Here is a 17,875-nt window from a genome sequence, read left to right on the forward strand (position 1 = left end):
CAGGTGCAGCCAGAAACATTTTTGAAATAAATAAATAAAAAGGTAAAGAAAAAGAGGTGAAATTACAGTATTTCCAGAATATTACTATTTGCACATGTAATTGGCATAAAAAATTATTAGTGAGATCATTTTTTGAACCAATTCTTTGACCTCTGCTGTATATTTCACATTTGCACACATCTCAGTTCAGATGAGCTACATTTCGAGTGCTCCACGGCCACATGCGTATGGCCAGGGGCTCACGTATTGGACAGTGCTGTTCAAGACATTTTTCCATTAACATTAATTCCTGTGTTAGGTTAGATCCTCCCTGTCACAAATACCTGAAGACCTGCCTAAGCTACCAAGTGCCATGAACCCAGACCACTCCTGACAGGCAGGTTGGTAGACGTCGCCTGGTGCGTGGGAATGAACATGGGACCCCACTGCCTCTTGCAGCTGGTGTGTTTTTTCCTTCTTCCTCTAAATACTGTCTACTCCTACTGTCTTTACTTTAACTTCACCACTTCCCTTCCTGCAACCCTGAAATCTGTGCCCCCATCCTCGAGAGTGCCACCAAAACTACTCCTGGAAAGATAAGCAACCCTCTCCTTCTCAAATAGTCACTCTCCCTTTCCCCTCGCTTTCCATCCTTTCTGTGCACCTTGGTGATCTCAGCTTCCTCTGGTCCAGACACGGCACTTGATGATTAACGGCGTTTTCAAGTGATGATCCAGGAACCATCGCTGAACTACAATTTATTGAGCATCTACTATATAATAAGTTACTCCAAGTACATACACACGAAGGCTACGAAAAATAATAATACTCTGTATTACACAACTCCTTGTTTGCTTAGTTCTGCCTGCTTTCCACACACTGGATCTAATTTGATATTTATGTCAAGATTGGGGTGACAGAGTTATTATCTCCAGGAAACTGACACAGGGAAAATCTTTAGTCACACACACAAAAAAGCTAATGACAGAATGAGAATCCAAAGCTCTGCCTCCCAGATCATCCTCCCTCCAACATATTTCCAGATGGCTTCTGCCCTAGAGGAGCTTACACTCTAACCGCACAGCCATAAAAGTCATCAAACAAGGAGGCCATTAGAATGAGGTGGCTCTAATTCCCCGGTAACTGACTTAAGCAAAATGAAACCTCAGCCAGCATCAATTCTGTAAATGCCTCAAGGTTAGGAAGAACAGTCAATCACCAACAGCCAACTAGTCCTTCCCAAATAATGCAACCACTTAAGCTACAGCCAATCAAACAATTTCCTTGCTTTGCTTCCAGTTCCACTCTATCAAAACCTTCCCCCTGACTCTTAACCACAGAAACCTTCTAACCACCTTGCCTCGATGCTTGCTCAAGTAAACTCTCAAAAAATTTTAATATATCTCAGTTTATCTTTTCACACTGTTCATATACCTTTCCTTCAAATGTAACATCCCAGCAAGAGATGACAGAAGCATAAGTTATTAACTCGAATGAGAAGCCATCATGAAATGGCTCCTTTCTTTTCAGCAAGATAGTTTTAGATGTTGCCTGAGTTTAATTTATAAGCCATAAGCTCTTAAGATCTTACTGGGATTTATGCTCAAACACAACAAAAAAAAAGGGGGGGGGGAGGATGTAATTGTTTCACATTCTCCATGATATATCTCTATGCAGAAAATACCCACAAAAGGAAAAGATCAGTTGCTTAAAAAAAAAAAAATGTTTCATCTCACAGATCACCTACTGGTGCTCTTTAATGGGTAAAATATGTAAAAAATATGTGGTTTTAGAACATCTCGAAACATTCATTGCATAGCAGGAAAGGAAAAAATGCCTTTGATCAAAATATTAGGTATGGTTAACTTTGAGTTCTGGGAATTAGAACAAAAGCCAAAGAAAAATTCGCAAATTTGCTTACTGTGCTTTGTTACTATTAACAAACACGGGTTCTTTAGATAACACAGATACATGGAGGAAATCCTGACAAGGTAGTTGATACATATAATGTGAGACCTTAGGTTTTCCCCACTGAGAGAACTTACAATGTAATTTTATTTTCATATGTTATACCAAAATAGTGAATATAGTTTTACTATCTATAATCTACATTGTGACATTCATCAAAATGAAAATTCTAATCTTAAAAAATAACTCTCCTCAAAGAGGTAGCAGGAGGGAGCTCTTTGTGGTGATCTGTATCTTGAGTGCAGCGGTGGTTACAGGAAATTACTCATGTGATAAAATGGCATATACATACATTGTACCAATGGCAATTTCTTGGTTATGTAAAATATAACCACTGGGGGAAACTGGGTGAAGGGTATGCGAGACCTCTCTGTACTATTTTGCAACTTCTACCGAGCCCATAATTATTTAATATATCTTCTAAAAACAATTCTGATCATGCAGGAACATAAGTATTTTTCATTCTGACCAGGTAAACTTGCATCCCAATGTATCTGTTTTCTCCTGGTTTAAAAAAACAACAACAACAACAACAACAACAAACGGTGTTTACTAAAAATGACAAAACCAGCAATACAATTATTGAAAACTCTCCTCATTAAAAATTCTAGGTGGAGTTTCCGTCGTGGCGCAGCAGAAACGAATCCGACTAGGAACCATGAGGTTGCAGGTTCAATCTCTGGCCTTGCTCAGTGGGTTAAGGATCCGCCGTTGCCGTGAGCTGTGGTGTAGGCCAGAAGCTACAGCTCTGATTGGACCCCTAGCCTGGGAACCTCCACATACTGCAGGTGTGGCCCTAAAAAGCAAAAACAAAACAAAACACTCTAGGCATTTAAAAGAGACAAGCAAAGCAGTAAGAGAGATGACTTCATAAAAAGACCATGACAGAGAATTAATAAAAAGGTTGTATTTAAAAAAAAATATTTACTTTCAAGTGGGTACTTGCTAAAACCCTCTAACTGGAAGCAGAGGGAAAAAGAAGAGCCTCTGCAGCGGTGAGGAGGGAGCCCTGCGTTTCAAATCCACCTGCCTGGCAGAGGGCTGGCGGATCAAAGCCCTCTCCCTCTTCCTTCTACATGGCTTTTCCATTTCTCCGTTTGCCACCTGACAGTAACATGGAAGTAGCATCTCGAGGTAAGAGCCTCACACTTTTAGAGCAGAAATGGAAGCTTAAGACTGTAAACACATTGTGGCAGAAAGAAAAATTCAGTGATGACAAAGGTGAAAACAAGAAGTCACCATCTTCTCAAATGAATACAGGACTTCATACCCCAAAGGTGTTCAGTCATTATACACAGTGTCAGACTCAGGTCAGAAAATATTTATCAGAGGGACCAGTAGGAACAGGAGAACCAAAAGACATGAATTCATATTTAGCCCAGGAAGAACGGACTGATTCTTACGTTTTATTTAAAGAGTATATTGATTTTCAAATTTCAATTTATTTCCTAAAACAATTTATCTCCTATTAAAAGGTCCTCTTGCTCCCATATTCCAATAAGACACAACAGGTGTGATTTACTGATTGGTAAGCCAGGCATATATATGCCTATAATTCGCACTGCCCACGTATGCTATGTCTCTAAGTTTCTCTACAACCATAAAAGCCACTGACCTCCTCTACCTATAGCGCTGTCTCTGTCCACCTTCCTTTTGGGGTCTGGGTCAGTTCCAGTTCATCACTGAAGCCTTTGTTTCGATACTCCATTCCTCAGGGATTGGGTTTGCTTCTGAATTCACACACAGGCGGTACAGTCCATTTCAGACTTTACCGAGCCAGCATTGCTATTTCATTTTTAATAAATACGTATTGAGTCTTCTTAACTGAATTTTAACACCTCCAAGAGCAAAAGTCAGGAGCTGTTTCTTTAACCCAAACTAGCCTAGCAGACTTTCCATATCATCCTACACTGACTTAGCCCCACCATACTTATCTTATAGGTTTGGCCCAGCAGTCCAGAGTATATAAGTATAAAAACAATTTTAAAAATTGATTCTGTAGCCTTTCATAATAACTATCTTTTCAAGCTGTGTTATTGGAAAGACTGAAAAGCATGCCTTTCAAAAATCTACCAAAACAACAAAATAGGGTCAAAGGAAGAAGCTGATGGCTGACAAGAGGTATCTCCAATCTTTTGAGTGTAGCTCTTCCACAGATTCAAACGACTAAGAAAGGAACATACAGTCAGTGGAATACTAAGGGAGAACAAGTGAATGCTTTACTGAAAATGAGATCATCTAAGTCAGTGAATTCCCCTTCCTTAAAAGGGTAAAATAAATTTGCCATGACTGTTTCTCAGCCAACTGTTGTTCCGACTCACTACTGCATTCTTACTTAAATGTCTGCAAATATCCATTTACACACCTGAATGTAATTGCTTTTAAAAATCTCCAGAACGGAGTTCCTTTTGCGGCTCAGCAGTAATGAACCTGACTAGTATTCCACGAGGATGCAGGTTCAATCCTTGGCCTCGCTCAGTGGGTTAAGGATCCAGCGTTGCCGTGAGCTGTGGCATAGGTTGCAGACACGGTTCAGATCTAGTGTTGTTGTGGCTGTGGTGTAGGCCGACATCTGTAGCTCTGATTTGACTCCTGGCCTGGGAACCTCCAGACGCCACAGGTGCAACCCTAAAAAGCAAAAAAAAAAAAAAAAAAAATCTCCAAAATGTTTCTACTTTCTACGGTCCCCAGGATCTTTCGGCTTCCCCAGAATTTCTCAAAGATAAGAACCCAGACACATCTGCCCGTTTTTTTATTGCCCTGAAACAGTCTGCCCTGAAGCCTCCAGAAGGAAAGCAGCCTTACCAACAACTTGATTTCAGCCCACAGGTGCATTATGGACTTCTGACCACCACAACTCTGAGATAATAAATTTGTGCTGTTTTAAGCCACCAAGTTTATGTAAATTTCTTTTACAGCAGCAATAGGAAATGAATACAGTCCCTGATTTAAGAAATCATGGCTCAAAATCAAAGTCCTCTCTTTCTGCTAGGGTTTCGTGTGTGTGTCAACCAAATTCGTGGTCTGGATTTGTATTCTATTAGTAAACCATCCTTTGATATATTCCTGAACCAGCATGAGAAGCCCGAACGTGTTCATTCCCTCAAGGCACTCCTTTATAACCTGTTTCTGGACCAGGAACTACTTCATTCGCCTGTATTTTTACTCCTGGAGTCTCAACTTCTACTTCCACTGGGTCTTCCCTAGAGCTGGCCTGCTGCTAAGCTTAACATCTAACTGTCCACCTGCTGTATTATGCGATTCTCAGTTTCTTTACTTCCCTGAGTCCATAACCATTGCCCTAGTGCTTACAATTTACTCAATACTAAATAAAAACAAACTGGGGTAAATGTAGCAGTAGCATGTTTTATAAGTAGAGAATGGAGAATCAACAACACTAAAGTGAAAGTTTTAAATATACTATAAATTCAAACTATCTAGCTACTTTTTTATTTTATTTTATTCTATTTTTGTCTTTTGTCCTTTTTTAGGGGCGCACCTGTCAGCATATGGAGGTTCCCAGGCTAGGGGTCTAATCGGGGCTGTAGGCACCGGCCTACACCACAGCCACAGCAACGTGGGATCTGGGCCATGTCTGCGACCTACACCACAGCTCACGGCAACACTGGATCCTTAACCCACTGAGCCAGGACAGGGATCGAGCTCACAACCGCGTGGTTCCTAGGCGGATTCATTTCCGCCGCGCCACGACAGGAACTCCTATCTAGCTACTTTAAATGAATTTAAACTTCTACACCCAGAAGAACAACTCAAGTATTAGCTAAACCACTGAACATGATTTCAAAAAAATTCTTAGATCAGAAATGGTGCCATAAAACTGGATATTTAAATGCAGCCTTAATATTAAAAGGGGAAATTAGGTGGGGAGGAAAATTCTAAAAACTGAAGACAATTAGTTTGCCAGGAATTCCTGTCTTTAAAGGAGTCTACCAGCACTAAAGACAACACAGGTTCGCCAAGAAGAAATCATGCCAAATTAATTTGACATCTCTTTGGAGAGGACAACTAAGTCGATTACTTAGAGAAATGTTGGGTCTAGAGGATAAATAAACTAGGTTTTTCGTACTATCCATGTGAACAGATTAAAGTTTCAAAATAATAGTTTAAAACCCTGGAAATCTGCACTAGGATAAAAGTAAAATGGTGCAGCCATGATGAAAAACAGTATGGAGACTCCTCTAAAAATTAAAACGTAGTTAGCAATATGATCCAGCAATCCTACCTCATGGGATATATTCAAAGAATTCAAAGCAGGATCTTTATATATACCCACGTGTGGTCAGCATGATTGCTGAGAACATGTGACATGAGTAAAAACTTCAAGGAGGAACGTTATTATCCTTGTATAGGGATCCGGGAGAAATATACCAGCCAGTGGGAAAGCTATGCAAACACCCCAGTGCACCAGCATATCTGGCGTGTCTGCAGCACAGCAAAGGGTGATAGTGTGGCTGCAGCTGATTATTTTTGGAAGGAAAGTAGGAGATGAAGAGAGAGAAGGAATGAATGATGGTGGTGGCAGGAGTCACACAGAGCTTTTTCACAGACTGTGTCTTTTGCTGTGGAAGAACACGAGAGGTATAGGCACGTTCCAGGCAGAGGAGTAATATACTCTGACTTGCTTTCTTTTTTTTTTTTTTTTTTTTTTTTTTGGTTTTTAGGGCTGCACCCGTGGCATATGGAGGTTCCCAGGCTAGGGGTTGAATTGGAGCTACAGCTGCCGCCCTACACCATAGCCACAGCAACGCAGGATCCAAGCCACATCTTCAACCTACACCACATCTCAGAGCAATGCCAGATCCCTGACGCACTGAGCGAGGTCAGGGATCCAATCCACGTCTTCATGGATTCAAGTCAGGTCAATTAACCACTGAGCCACGAAGGGAACTCCCTGTGACTTGCCTTTTTAAAGGATCCGTACATAGAAAGAAATTATAAACAGCCCCATGTAAGCTAGCTACCTCCGGAGTTAGCAATCTCCCTCATCTGACTGGGATACTATATCCTTTCTGATAATTGAGAGTTTTGAAGAAACCTTAACGTTTATCTGGCTTCTCAAAGATATAGCCTGGGAGTCTGTATAATTTGCATTCTCCCATCTCCAGCCCCAGATATTCAGAAGTCAGGGGGTGCGGATGTGAGGCTGAGAAAGCATACAGGCAACCTGAACCATGTTTATCTAAGGAAATGGGGAACTGACCAGAGTTTATCATAAATGAATGACGGAATTGATTGTTTTATTCTATTACAGATAAAGTGACCTTTTTCTCCCATTCTCGAAAAACCTTACCCAGTTGTTCTTTTTCCCAGCATAAATTTCCATGTTCTCTCCATACTGCGGCTCTTCCAGTAATGTCTGGTATTCAAACATGAGGCGGGAGCTCTCACGGAGACGGCTGCATTGAAATTGGTGATACTGTTGCACAAGTTCCTTCACCACAAGTAAGAGACATTCAGGATTTGATGGATTCCAGGAGGCAAGGTTCTGTAGAAGCCAAAAACAAAAAGACCAGCAACGAATGAATTTTCATACAAACTCAGTATCCTATCAGCACATCAATTGAGAGGAAAAGTGTGATGAAAATCGAGAGAAAGAGACTACGTTCTTCTTTTTTTGGCTTTGTAGGGCCGCACCTGCAGCATATGGAGGTTCCCAGGCTAGGGGTCCAGTCGGAGCTATAGCTACCAGCCTACACCACAGCCACAGCAATGCAGGATCCGAGCTGCATCTGCAACCTATATTGCAGCGCACAGCAACACCAGATCCTTTAACCCTCTGAGTGACGCCAGGGATCAAACCCGCATCCTCATGGATACTTGTCAGGTTTGCTACTACTGAGACACTAAGGGACCTCCGGGGAAAGAGACTACTTTTTTCTATTTGAAGTATACATGATTTAAAATGTTATTACTAGTTTCTGATGTACAACAAAGCGATTCAGTTAGGCAAATATCCATAGATTCTTTTTCATATTCCTTCCCATTATAGTTTATTAGGGGATACTGAATATAGTTCCCTGTACTACAGAATAGGACTTTGGTGTTTATCTATTTTAGATACAGTCGTTTTTAATCTACTAACCCCCCCAAATCCTACTTTATGCCTCTCCTATTCCTTTTTCCCCTTTGGTAACCATAAGGTTGTTTTCTATATTTGTGAGTCTGTTTCTGTTTTGCAAATAAGTGTCTTTGTATATTTCGGGTTCTACATATAAGTGGTATCAGTGGTAACTGTCTTTCTCTTCCTGACTTATTACACTTAGTATGATCATCTCTAAGTTCACCCATGATGCTGCAAATTATTTCATTCTTTTTTATGACTGAGCAGTATTCCACTGTGTGTGTGTGTGTGTGTGTGTGTGTGTGTCCATGAGCACAATACATCTTCTATCTATGCACCTGTTGATGGACACTTAATTTGCTTCCATGTCTTTCTAGTGCCACTAAGAACACTGGGGTGTATGCATCTTTTCAAATTATAGTTTTGTCTGGATATATGCCCGGGACTGGGACTGCTAGATCATATGGCAACTCTATTTTTAATATTTTTAAGGAACCTCCATACTGTTTCCCACAGTGGCTATGTAGGGAAAAGACCACTCTTAATTGACGATAAACTCAGAGCTGAAATTAGAAGGGTCTTTTGAGCTCGGTGATTTTGCCTCCCTTCTGAAAATTTTCAAAGAAAATCAAGTAAGAATTCCACTGTGGGCAGGCAGAAACGGTAAAGTATCAAGTAGGGTAGCAACAAAACAAGAAACCTAAATCTCTTAGAAGACCATAATTTTAGCCCTGGAAGACTTAATTTGTTTCTTAGTCTTTTATAATTTTAATTTTTTCCATCTGCACCTAAATTCAGCATTAAATGCTACTGTCATTCGACTCAGATCCACAGACCATCTGCATCTGTAATACCAGACATAAATAAATGCTCTGTAAACATTAGAACCCCACAGAAATATAAGCACATGGTAGTGGTTCAGCCTGAAAAAAGACAGGAATGAAGCAGGGACGAGGGAAAATACAATTAGAAAATGCAAAGTTCAGAGAAAAAGAGGACGGAAATTCGCTGTGATAGCTTATGACCAGGAAAGGCACTGGGTGTGAGGTAAGATCTGATAAGTGTATAGAGGTTTTTAAGCTCACAGTCATTCATTCATCAAATAATCAAGCACCCACTATGTATCAGCCTCTGTTCTAGGCAGTGATGAGAACACGTGCTCGAGGAACTTATAGTTTCATGGGCCTAAGTAAATAATAAACAATATCAGATAGTACTGCATGCCACTGAGAAGAATACATCATGCATCCCTGAAACCTGATGAAGGAAGGGCTTCATCAGAAAGAAGTGACCAACCGTGTCAAACGGTGCTGATGAGTAAGATGAGGCCTAGGGACTGGCGGCTGGGGCTTTGACAGGTCAGTGGTAGGCTCAACAAGTGCTATTCTGGTGAAATAAAAGCTTGATTGTGGAGATTTTAGCAGGTGCAAAACGAATAAACAACAAGGTCCTACTGTACAGCACAGGGAACTATATTCATTCTCCTGTGATAAACCATAACGGAAAAGAATGTGAAAGAATATACCCATACAGATATGCATATGTATGTATACATAACGGAATCACTTTGCTGTACAATAGAAATTGACACAACATCGCAAATCAACTATAGTTTAATAATTTTTTTTTAAAGAGAGGATGGGTGGAAAGAAATTGCAGAAAGCTGGGACAGACAATTCAAACCGGTTAACTAGAAGGCAAGGTGGGGTCAAGAGAAAGCTTTGGTCAGATGTTTACAGCCTGATGGACTATCCCTGTGGGGGGGTAGGGGGACAAGCTGAGGGAAAGGGGGTGGGGGCAGAACCCCATCAGAGAAGATGGTCACGTAGGTAGGGACGGGATGGGAACTCCAAGAGAGCTGCCTTAGAAATGAGCACAGAGTCCATCAGCAGGAACAGGAGCAAACACCAACTTAGGGGCACGAATGCAGGCAGGCTGTTTGTTCTGTGTGTTGAGAGGAGCTTTTGGTGGTTCTCCCAAAGGCTCACATTTTCTCCATGAAATAAAGGCATCAGCAGAGAGTGAGGAAGAAGGACGGGATATTGGAAGCTTGAGAAGAAAGTGTGAAATACTGGAGTTCCCGTCGTGGCGCAGTGGTTAACAAATCCGACTAGGAACCTTGAGGTGGCGGGTTTGATCCCTGGCCTTGCTCAGTGGGTTAAGGATCCGGCGTTGCCGTGAGCTGTGGTGTAGGTTGCATAAGCTGCTCAGATCCCGCGTTGCTGTGGCTCTGGCGTAGGCTGGAGGCTACGGCTCCGATTCAACCCCTAGCCTGGGAGCCTCCATATGCCGCAGGAGCAGCCCTAGAAAAGGCAAAAAAAAAAAAAAAAAAAAAAAAAAAAGGAAGTGTGAAATAGTCATTTAGAACAATCAACAGTAAATGGACTGGGGCACTGGAGGAGGAAAAAATGGACCAGGGGAATAGAGGAGGAATCCTGCTAGCATTAAAAGCTCCAATGAACTTGGAGGTGTGACTTTTAAGTGAGACCAATTAGCATAAATTTCCCTGCCTGGTGCAGTGCAAGTGGAGTGCATGGAATTTGGATTTAACAAAGGCTGGCATTTTGCCAGATGAGTACAGAAAAGGGGGTGGTGAGAAGGGAAGGCAGGGAGGGAGGGAAGGCAGGAAGGAAGACGGGCAAGAGATCGTAGAGGGTTTGCAAAAGAACGATTATAATTACGGACTTTATGCCAGGAAAAAGCAAAGGCAGGTGAGAAGAGAGAGTTAGTGAAAACGTGGCCAGACCAATGGTCCTGGTGAGCTGGAAGAACTGTTAGAATTGAGATGCTAAAAAGAATGAATCTGAAAGACAGGAGCTTGGCTGGCTGAGGAGCCTGGAGCATAAGACCACTGGACGAAAGGAAGTCAGGGACTCAGAGGCCAGAAGGTTGGAAGGTGCATTTACATGAATATTAAATCGCCTGGGAGTTCCCGTCGTGGCGCAGTGGTTAACGAATCCGACTAGGAACCATGAGGTTGCAGGTTCGGTCCCTGCCCTTGCTCAGTGGGTTAACGATCCGGCATTGCTGTGAGCTGTGGTGTAGGTCGCAGACGTGGCTCGGATCCTGCGTTGCTGTGGCTCTGGCGTAGGCTGGCAGCTATAGCTCCGATTCGACCCCTAGCCTGGGAACCTCCATATGCCGTGGCAGCGGCCCAAGAAATAGCAAAAAGACAAAATAAATAAATAAATAAATAAAAATAAGTCGCCTGGCATCATGACAAGAGCAGTAATGCTGAGAAAGTAACAACAAGCCACGCGCTAGCATTTTTGAAGAATGTCTCTAAGTAACAACAAGGCCTACTGTCTGAGGGCTGCGTTTCAGAGCTGGGGCTGGGTGTTCAGGGAACCACAATTTCCTTGGCAGCAGCACTGAGGAGCAAGAACGCCTAACACCCTCCAAGTCCAGTGACCCAAGAGGGGAGAGAGAAATCAGCTAATGGATTAGAGAACACGGAAGCCAAGACAGAATCTCAGGCTTCAGAGTGGTGGTTCTCAAACTTCATGATGGACCCACCTAGAAATACTAATGCTTGGGCCCTCCTCCCCACCTCCAGATTCTGGTTTAACTGGATTAATCTGGGGTGTGTCTTGAGTATTGAGGTGTCTCTTTTTTTTTTCAAAGTTCCCCAGGTGATTCTAACATGTAGCAAAGGTTGAGAACCACTGACGCTGAGAAAAAAGGGACAGAGAAGAAGTTAAGAAGAACTTAAGTCAGCCTATCTCTAGAAATCCAGAAATTGAGCATCTGTAAAGGAAAGAACAGATACAATAAGTGCTCAATAAGTGAAAATGATACAGCTTGTGAGTACCACATAAGTTCTAAAAACTTTTCGTATATTCAAGTTAATCCTTATGACAACCTTCTAAGTTATATTATTATACCATTTTATAGATAAGGAAACAGAGGCTGTAAGTAGTTCAGTATCTCGTCTGAAGCTGGGTTTCTAACTTAAGCAATTTGGCTCCAAGTCCCTACTTCAGGACTACAGCAGAGGTTCTTACACAACATGTTGGTCTCAAGAGTCGTTTACATCTTAAAAAGTATTGAGGGAGTTTCCATCATGGCGCAGCGGAAACGAATCCAACTAGGAACTATGAGGTTGCGGGTTCGATCCCTGGCCTCGATCAGTGGGTTAAGAATTCGGCGTTGCCATGAGCTGTGGTATAGGTTGCAGACGTGGCTCGGATCTGGTGTTGCTGTGGCTGTGGCATACACCAGCAGCAACAGCTCCGATGAGACCCCTGGCCTGGAAACCTCCATATGCTGCAGGTGTGGCCCTAAAAAGACAAAAAAAAAAAAAAAAAAAAAAAAAAAGTATTGAGGACTCCAAAGAGCGGCTATCTGTATGAATTACATGGATTAAATTTACTGTATTAAAAATGAAAGCTGAATTTTTTTAAATATTAATTCATTTAAAATAACAACCCCACTACATGTTAACATAAAAACATTTTTACTGAAATAACTGCATTTTCCAAAACAAGAGCCATGCCATTGTCTCATGTTCCTGCAAATCTCTTTAATGTCTGGTTTAATTAAAGAGCTAAATTCTCAAATGTGTTTTATATTCAATGTTGACTATATCATTTCGGCTGAAGTATATGAAGAAAATCCAGCCTCATTCAAATATGCACTTTGAAAAAAGAGGAGCATTTTAATAGCCTTTTCAAATAATTCTGGATAGTCTTCTTTGATACTACACCAAAACTCAACAAGTGCTAGTTGCTAAATGGTTAGTTGAAATGTACAACTAAAACTATACTAATGGATATTTCACATTCTTACACTAAACTCCATTTGTCTATCCTGTACTTTAAATGGATCTTTTTTTTTTTGTCTTTTCTAGGGCCATACTCGTGGCATGTGGAGGTTCCCAGGCTAGGGGTCCAATCAGAACTGTAGCCGCCAGCCTTCACCACAGCTCATGGCAACACCGGATCCTTAACCCACTGATCGAGGCCAGGGATCAAACCTGCAACCTCACGGTTTCTAGTTGGATGCGTTAACCACTGAGCCACGACAGGAACTCCTAAATGGATCTTTTACTCATGAAGGATTTTGTGCCATCATGTATTGGTCATTTAGAAAATATTTACTGAGTTAATGCAGATCTTCCAGATGTTGACGCATTTATCCAAAAAAATCACATTCATTAATATAATGACCAATCTCACCAGAAAAGTCTTCCACCAAAAGAAAATAAGCAAAAGGTAGAGAAATACATCCTTGGAATTCTCTTGTGGTTCACAGGTTAAGGATCAGGTGTTGTCACTGCAGCGGCTTGGGTTGCTGCTGTGGGGTAGGTTCAATCCCTGGCCAGTAATTACTTTGCTCCACTGAGTGGGCTGTTTTAGGGATGAAATGACAGTGTAAATATCACTAAATGTTCTTTACTTATAGGAAAGATAGGTCTTAAGGGCTATCCAAATAAAGACTTGATGAACAGGAGAAAAAGTTAAGAGCCTCAGCATCCTACAGTGAATTGAAAGCGGTCCTTGCTCTAAAGGGATTGGATAAGAAGAGTACCAGGTCCTCACTGGCAAACCTTTGGACCTCAAGAGCCTGAAAACTCCCCATGGGTTACTCAAGATCGCATTTAAAGTATCAACAGGATATGGAGTTCCCGTCGCGGCTCAGCGGAAATGAATCTGACTAGGAACCATGAGGTTGTGGGTTCCATCCCTGGCCTTGCTCAGCGGGTTAAGGTGTTGCTATGAGCATGTGGTGTAGGTCACAGATGTGGCTCGGATCCCACATTGCTGTGGCTGTGGTGTAGGCTGGCAGTTTCAGCTCCAATTTGACCCCTAGCCTGGGAACCTCCATATGCCGTGGGTGCGGCCCTTAAAAAGCAAAAAAAAAACAAACAAACAAAAAAAAAAACCAAAGTACCAACAGGATATAACAACATAGTATAGAACTTAAAATGATCATTCTGTACCTTGCTATTCATTTCCTTCAGAGATGCTCATGAAACATTGATAAACAAGAAAGATACACAATCTTCCATTTCTTGGTCAAATATTCCTTTCAAGTCCTTGTTCCAGTACAGAAAGAAAAAGCTTCAGTTGCCTCAATTTAAACTCTTAATTCTGTCATTTCTCTGTAGCTATTTGGCAAGTTACAAGCCTATTATCCACACCATTTTTTAACATTATGAAAGCCTATAAACTGGCAAACATCTCTTTCCAATTTGAATTCATTTCAAGAGATTCAATCTAATTGTTAAATGCATAGCAGAGACAGGCCAAACAGTCCCTTTGCATTAAACACAACCTCCCAACACATGGAACTGCACTTGACCTCTCTGGCCATCCAATGCACACGTGACACCAGGAAATGACTTCGCTGAAAAACATTCCCATCAAGGGAAGCAGGGGTGTGCTCACCATGATATAAATTCCTCTACTACTCCTGCATGACTCCCTCAACAGGTTAAGTAATTTGTGCTTTGAACTACTTGGCCTAGAAGGGGAGAACACAGAAGATACACCAGATTTTGCTCACTTCCTGAAACTAAAGCATGTTGTAAAAACAGGTCAAACAATGCAGGATTCGTGGGTCTTCCACTCTCTGGAGTAGGAGTTGGAGAAAAATGCCCAAAGCTACTTCGAGGAAAGGAAGAGGGAGCATAAGTTAAGAGGCCTCTTTACAAAAAAGAGAAAAATAAGCTTCTCTATGCGCAAAGTGCCTATTCTACTTGTTTTTGGTAATGCATGAAAGAGGAAATCAAAAATGACAGTGGTCAAGAAGAGGAGGCAGTGGACAAAAAAGGACATATTTGCCACAGAAAAGGGTAAAGAAAACTGCATTCGAAGAAAGTGATAAAAGACAATAAAATAGGCAAAAGCCAAAGAATCAACCACTGTTAAGAACTTTGATTCATTCTCAACATTTATGGTGCAGTTCAAGCCAAGGATCATTCAATACTGGTTAACGAGAGAGAGCAAGACTCCAGGGTAGACACGTGACAATACAGAAGGGAAACCTGCCACCCCTTCCCCATTCGAGTCACTAAAATATCAGTTTCTACCCAAAGAATTGGCATCTGCCTCTTTGCAGTCACAACCTGTCTCAGGTCTAGCGATAACTCCGGACTCACCACCTTGGCTCGGGGTCCAGGCTGCCTGCTTTGATAGAGGCTCCTGTTCACATGACCCTCAACCATCCCACATGTCTCATAAACATGCTCCAGCACGCTTGTCAGACTCCCCAAACAGTGATACGGCAGACCTGGAAAAGCCCCACCCATCCTCAGCTCCATCTGGGGCTTCCTTATGTGACAAATCCAGGAAGGGGTAACTTTTTCGGAGGCCTCGCTCACTTTACCCCCAAGTCGCATCTCACTTACGCAAAACAAGGCTTCTCAGCCAAACTGAAGCGAATTCATTCACAAGGATGCCTCTGTATGAAAAAAGTTGGGAACCAGCATGCTAGGTTCATACTTTCGGGGAGATGAAGAAGGGAAATCAGCAAGTTAGTGAATGAGTCCCACAACCATCACTGTCTAATAATGAAGGGGAAAAAAAATCTAAAGGAAAAAACTTTATTTTAAAAAATAAAGCTTGGCGTTCTCCTGTGGCACAATGGGTTAAGGATCCAGCATTGTCCCTGCAGTGGTTCTCATCCCTGCTGTGGCTCGGGTTCAATCCCTTGCCCAGGAATTTTCACTTGCTGCAGGCGCAGCCAAGAAGAAATAAAATAAAATAAACAAAAATAAAGCTTTTAATAAAAATGTCAGTTAAGAAAAGGAAAAAAGGACATCAATAAATTAGACATGTCTCAAAAATTATTTGAAACTTGTTACTACAAAATTTTACGCAATTGTCTAGGATTCTACACAACATACAATACTGTACCGTGTATTCGAAAGTTCCTGGGAGTAAATTTTAAAAGTTCTCATCACAGAAAGGGGGGGGGGGATGTAATTGTAATGTATACATGTAAGGATAACCTGACCCCCTTGCTGTACAGTGGGAAAATAAAAAAATATATATTAAAAAAAATAAAAATAAAAAATAAAAGGCAGTAAAAAAAAAAAAAGTTCTCATCACAAAAAGAGGAAATCTGCAACTGCGTGGTGATGGAAGTTAAATTTACTGCGGTTTTCATTTTGCAATACATACACATATCAAATCAAATGTATACCCAAAACTGATACAACGTAATGTCAATTATAGCTCAATAAAAACTTAAAAAACAATATATGAAATGTACATAACCTTACTAATAAACAAAGAAATGTGCTTTTCCCAATTTCTTTTTTTCATATATATATTGAAAGGGTAATAAACACATAGTAAAAGACATAGTGTTTTCGTCAACAGCGTAAACGAATATAAAGATAAAAGTAAGTCTCCAGGGAGTTCCCATTGTGGCGCAGTGGAAAGGAACCCCGCTAGTATCCATGAGGATTCGGGTCGGATCCCTGGCCTCGCTTAGTGGGTTAAGGATCCGGCATTGCCCCAAGCTGTGATGTAGGTCGCAGACGTGGCTCAGATCTGGCGAGGCTGTGGCTGTGGCTGTGGCTGTGGCTGTGGCTGTGATGATGTAAGCCGGCAGCTGCAGCTCCAATTAGACCTGCAGCCAGGGAACTTCCATATGCCGAACCTGTGGCCATAAAATAGCCAAAAAAATAAAGAAAGAAAGAAAAAGGAAAAAACAAGTGTCCCTCCCAACCTCTACTATCAGATCTCCCCCCTCTTCAAGAAAATTACTGGTATCCCCCAGGAGCCACCCTGGGACCTCGTAAGGCACCCACATTTGCCCCTTCTTGGGTATTCCCGCAGAGGACCTCTGGCCTTGCTCACTTGGAGCTTCCTCCTCTACTCGCTGAAGCTTCATACCCTGCTCCTTATGGTTCAACTAGCCCCTTGGATCATGTCTTAGTGTGAACTCATTCGCCTGACTTTTCCTCCAAGACAGGGCCTCAGCCCCACAAACTGTTTCTTGCTCCCACAGGACTTACTGATGTGGCCGGCTCCTCAGCCAGCATTTCTCACAGGAGAACACAATCGAGCAAGAGTTATTAGAAACAAGGTTATGTCTTAAACACAAATTTTTTTAAACGAATACCTAGTGCCGGTGAAGATGTAGCTTAAAGGACACGTTTACACAGGAGGATGCAAACTGGTACAAGCAGTCTTTAAAATGGTCATTCTCAATACTTCAGCACCCCTAGAAATCCTATTTCTGGGAACGTATCTCAGAAAACAACAAAAAAAAATAAGGGGAGGAAATCTTTATAGATCAAAAATGTACACAGAGTCATTTATACTTGCCTCTCACCCACTCCCAAATTTATGCTGTGTTCCTCTAAGAAGTTAAGAAGTTGATACATTTTAGGAAAGTAGGAAAAAAAGGTTTAAAAGAATTTTATTTATTTTAGATGATATATTAGAGTTTTATATACTCAACCTTATTTTGATACATAGTGTAGACATTCATTTACAAAAATGATCAATCCAGTGGCATACGAAGATTCCCAGGCTAGGGGTTGAACGGGCGCTGTAGCCGCTGGCCTACACCACAGCCACAGCAACGCCAGATCCAAGCCATGTCTGCGACCTACACCACAGCTCATGGTAACTCGGGATCCTTAACCCACTGAGCGAGGCCAGGGGTCGAACCTGCAAGCCCATGGACACTGTCAGGTTCATTACGGCTAAGCCACAATGGGAACGCCTACATTTCTCTCTCTCTTCTTTTTCTTCTTTAAACATGTGGCCACACCCACAGCACGTGGAAGTTCCTGGGCCAAGGAGGAACCAGAGCCACTGCAGAGACAGCCCCGAGTAGCTATGCTGTGAGCCTCACAAGTCCAACATCTTGCTTTTCTAACAGCTA

At 41.8% G+C, this 17,875-nt stretch overlaps 1 protein-coding gene across 3 annotated transcripts in view; it reads right to left on the reverse strand.

The window, feature by feature from the left end:
- The window catches only part of BABAM2 (BRISC and BRCA1 A complex member 2), a 431,603-nt gene that overhangs the window by 296,462 nt on the left and 117,266 nt on the right, over positions 1-17,875 (reverse strand). For all 3 annotated transcript variants that reach the window (XR_014842461.1, XM_085019876.1, XM_021088348.2), the window contains one exon: positions 7,259-7,453. Coding sequence is in view for 2 of the 3 variants with exons in the window: in XM_021088348.2 (XP_020944007.1) it covers positions 7,259-7,453 (195 nt within the window). In the remaining variant the exon portion in view is untranslated. The remainder of the gene's footprint in view (positions 1-7,258; positions 7,454-17,875) is intronic.

This window comes from Sus scrofa, chromosome 3, assembly GCF_054392235.1.
Source record: "Sus scrofa isolate SSC_HxYL_T2T_F1_AM1 chromosome 3, Sscrofa_HxYL_maternal_Yorkshire_Landrace_v2.0, whole genome shotgun sequence".
Lineage (NCBI taxonomy): Eukaryota > Metazoa > Chordata > Mammalia > Artiodactyla > Suidae > Sus > Sus scrofa.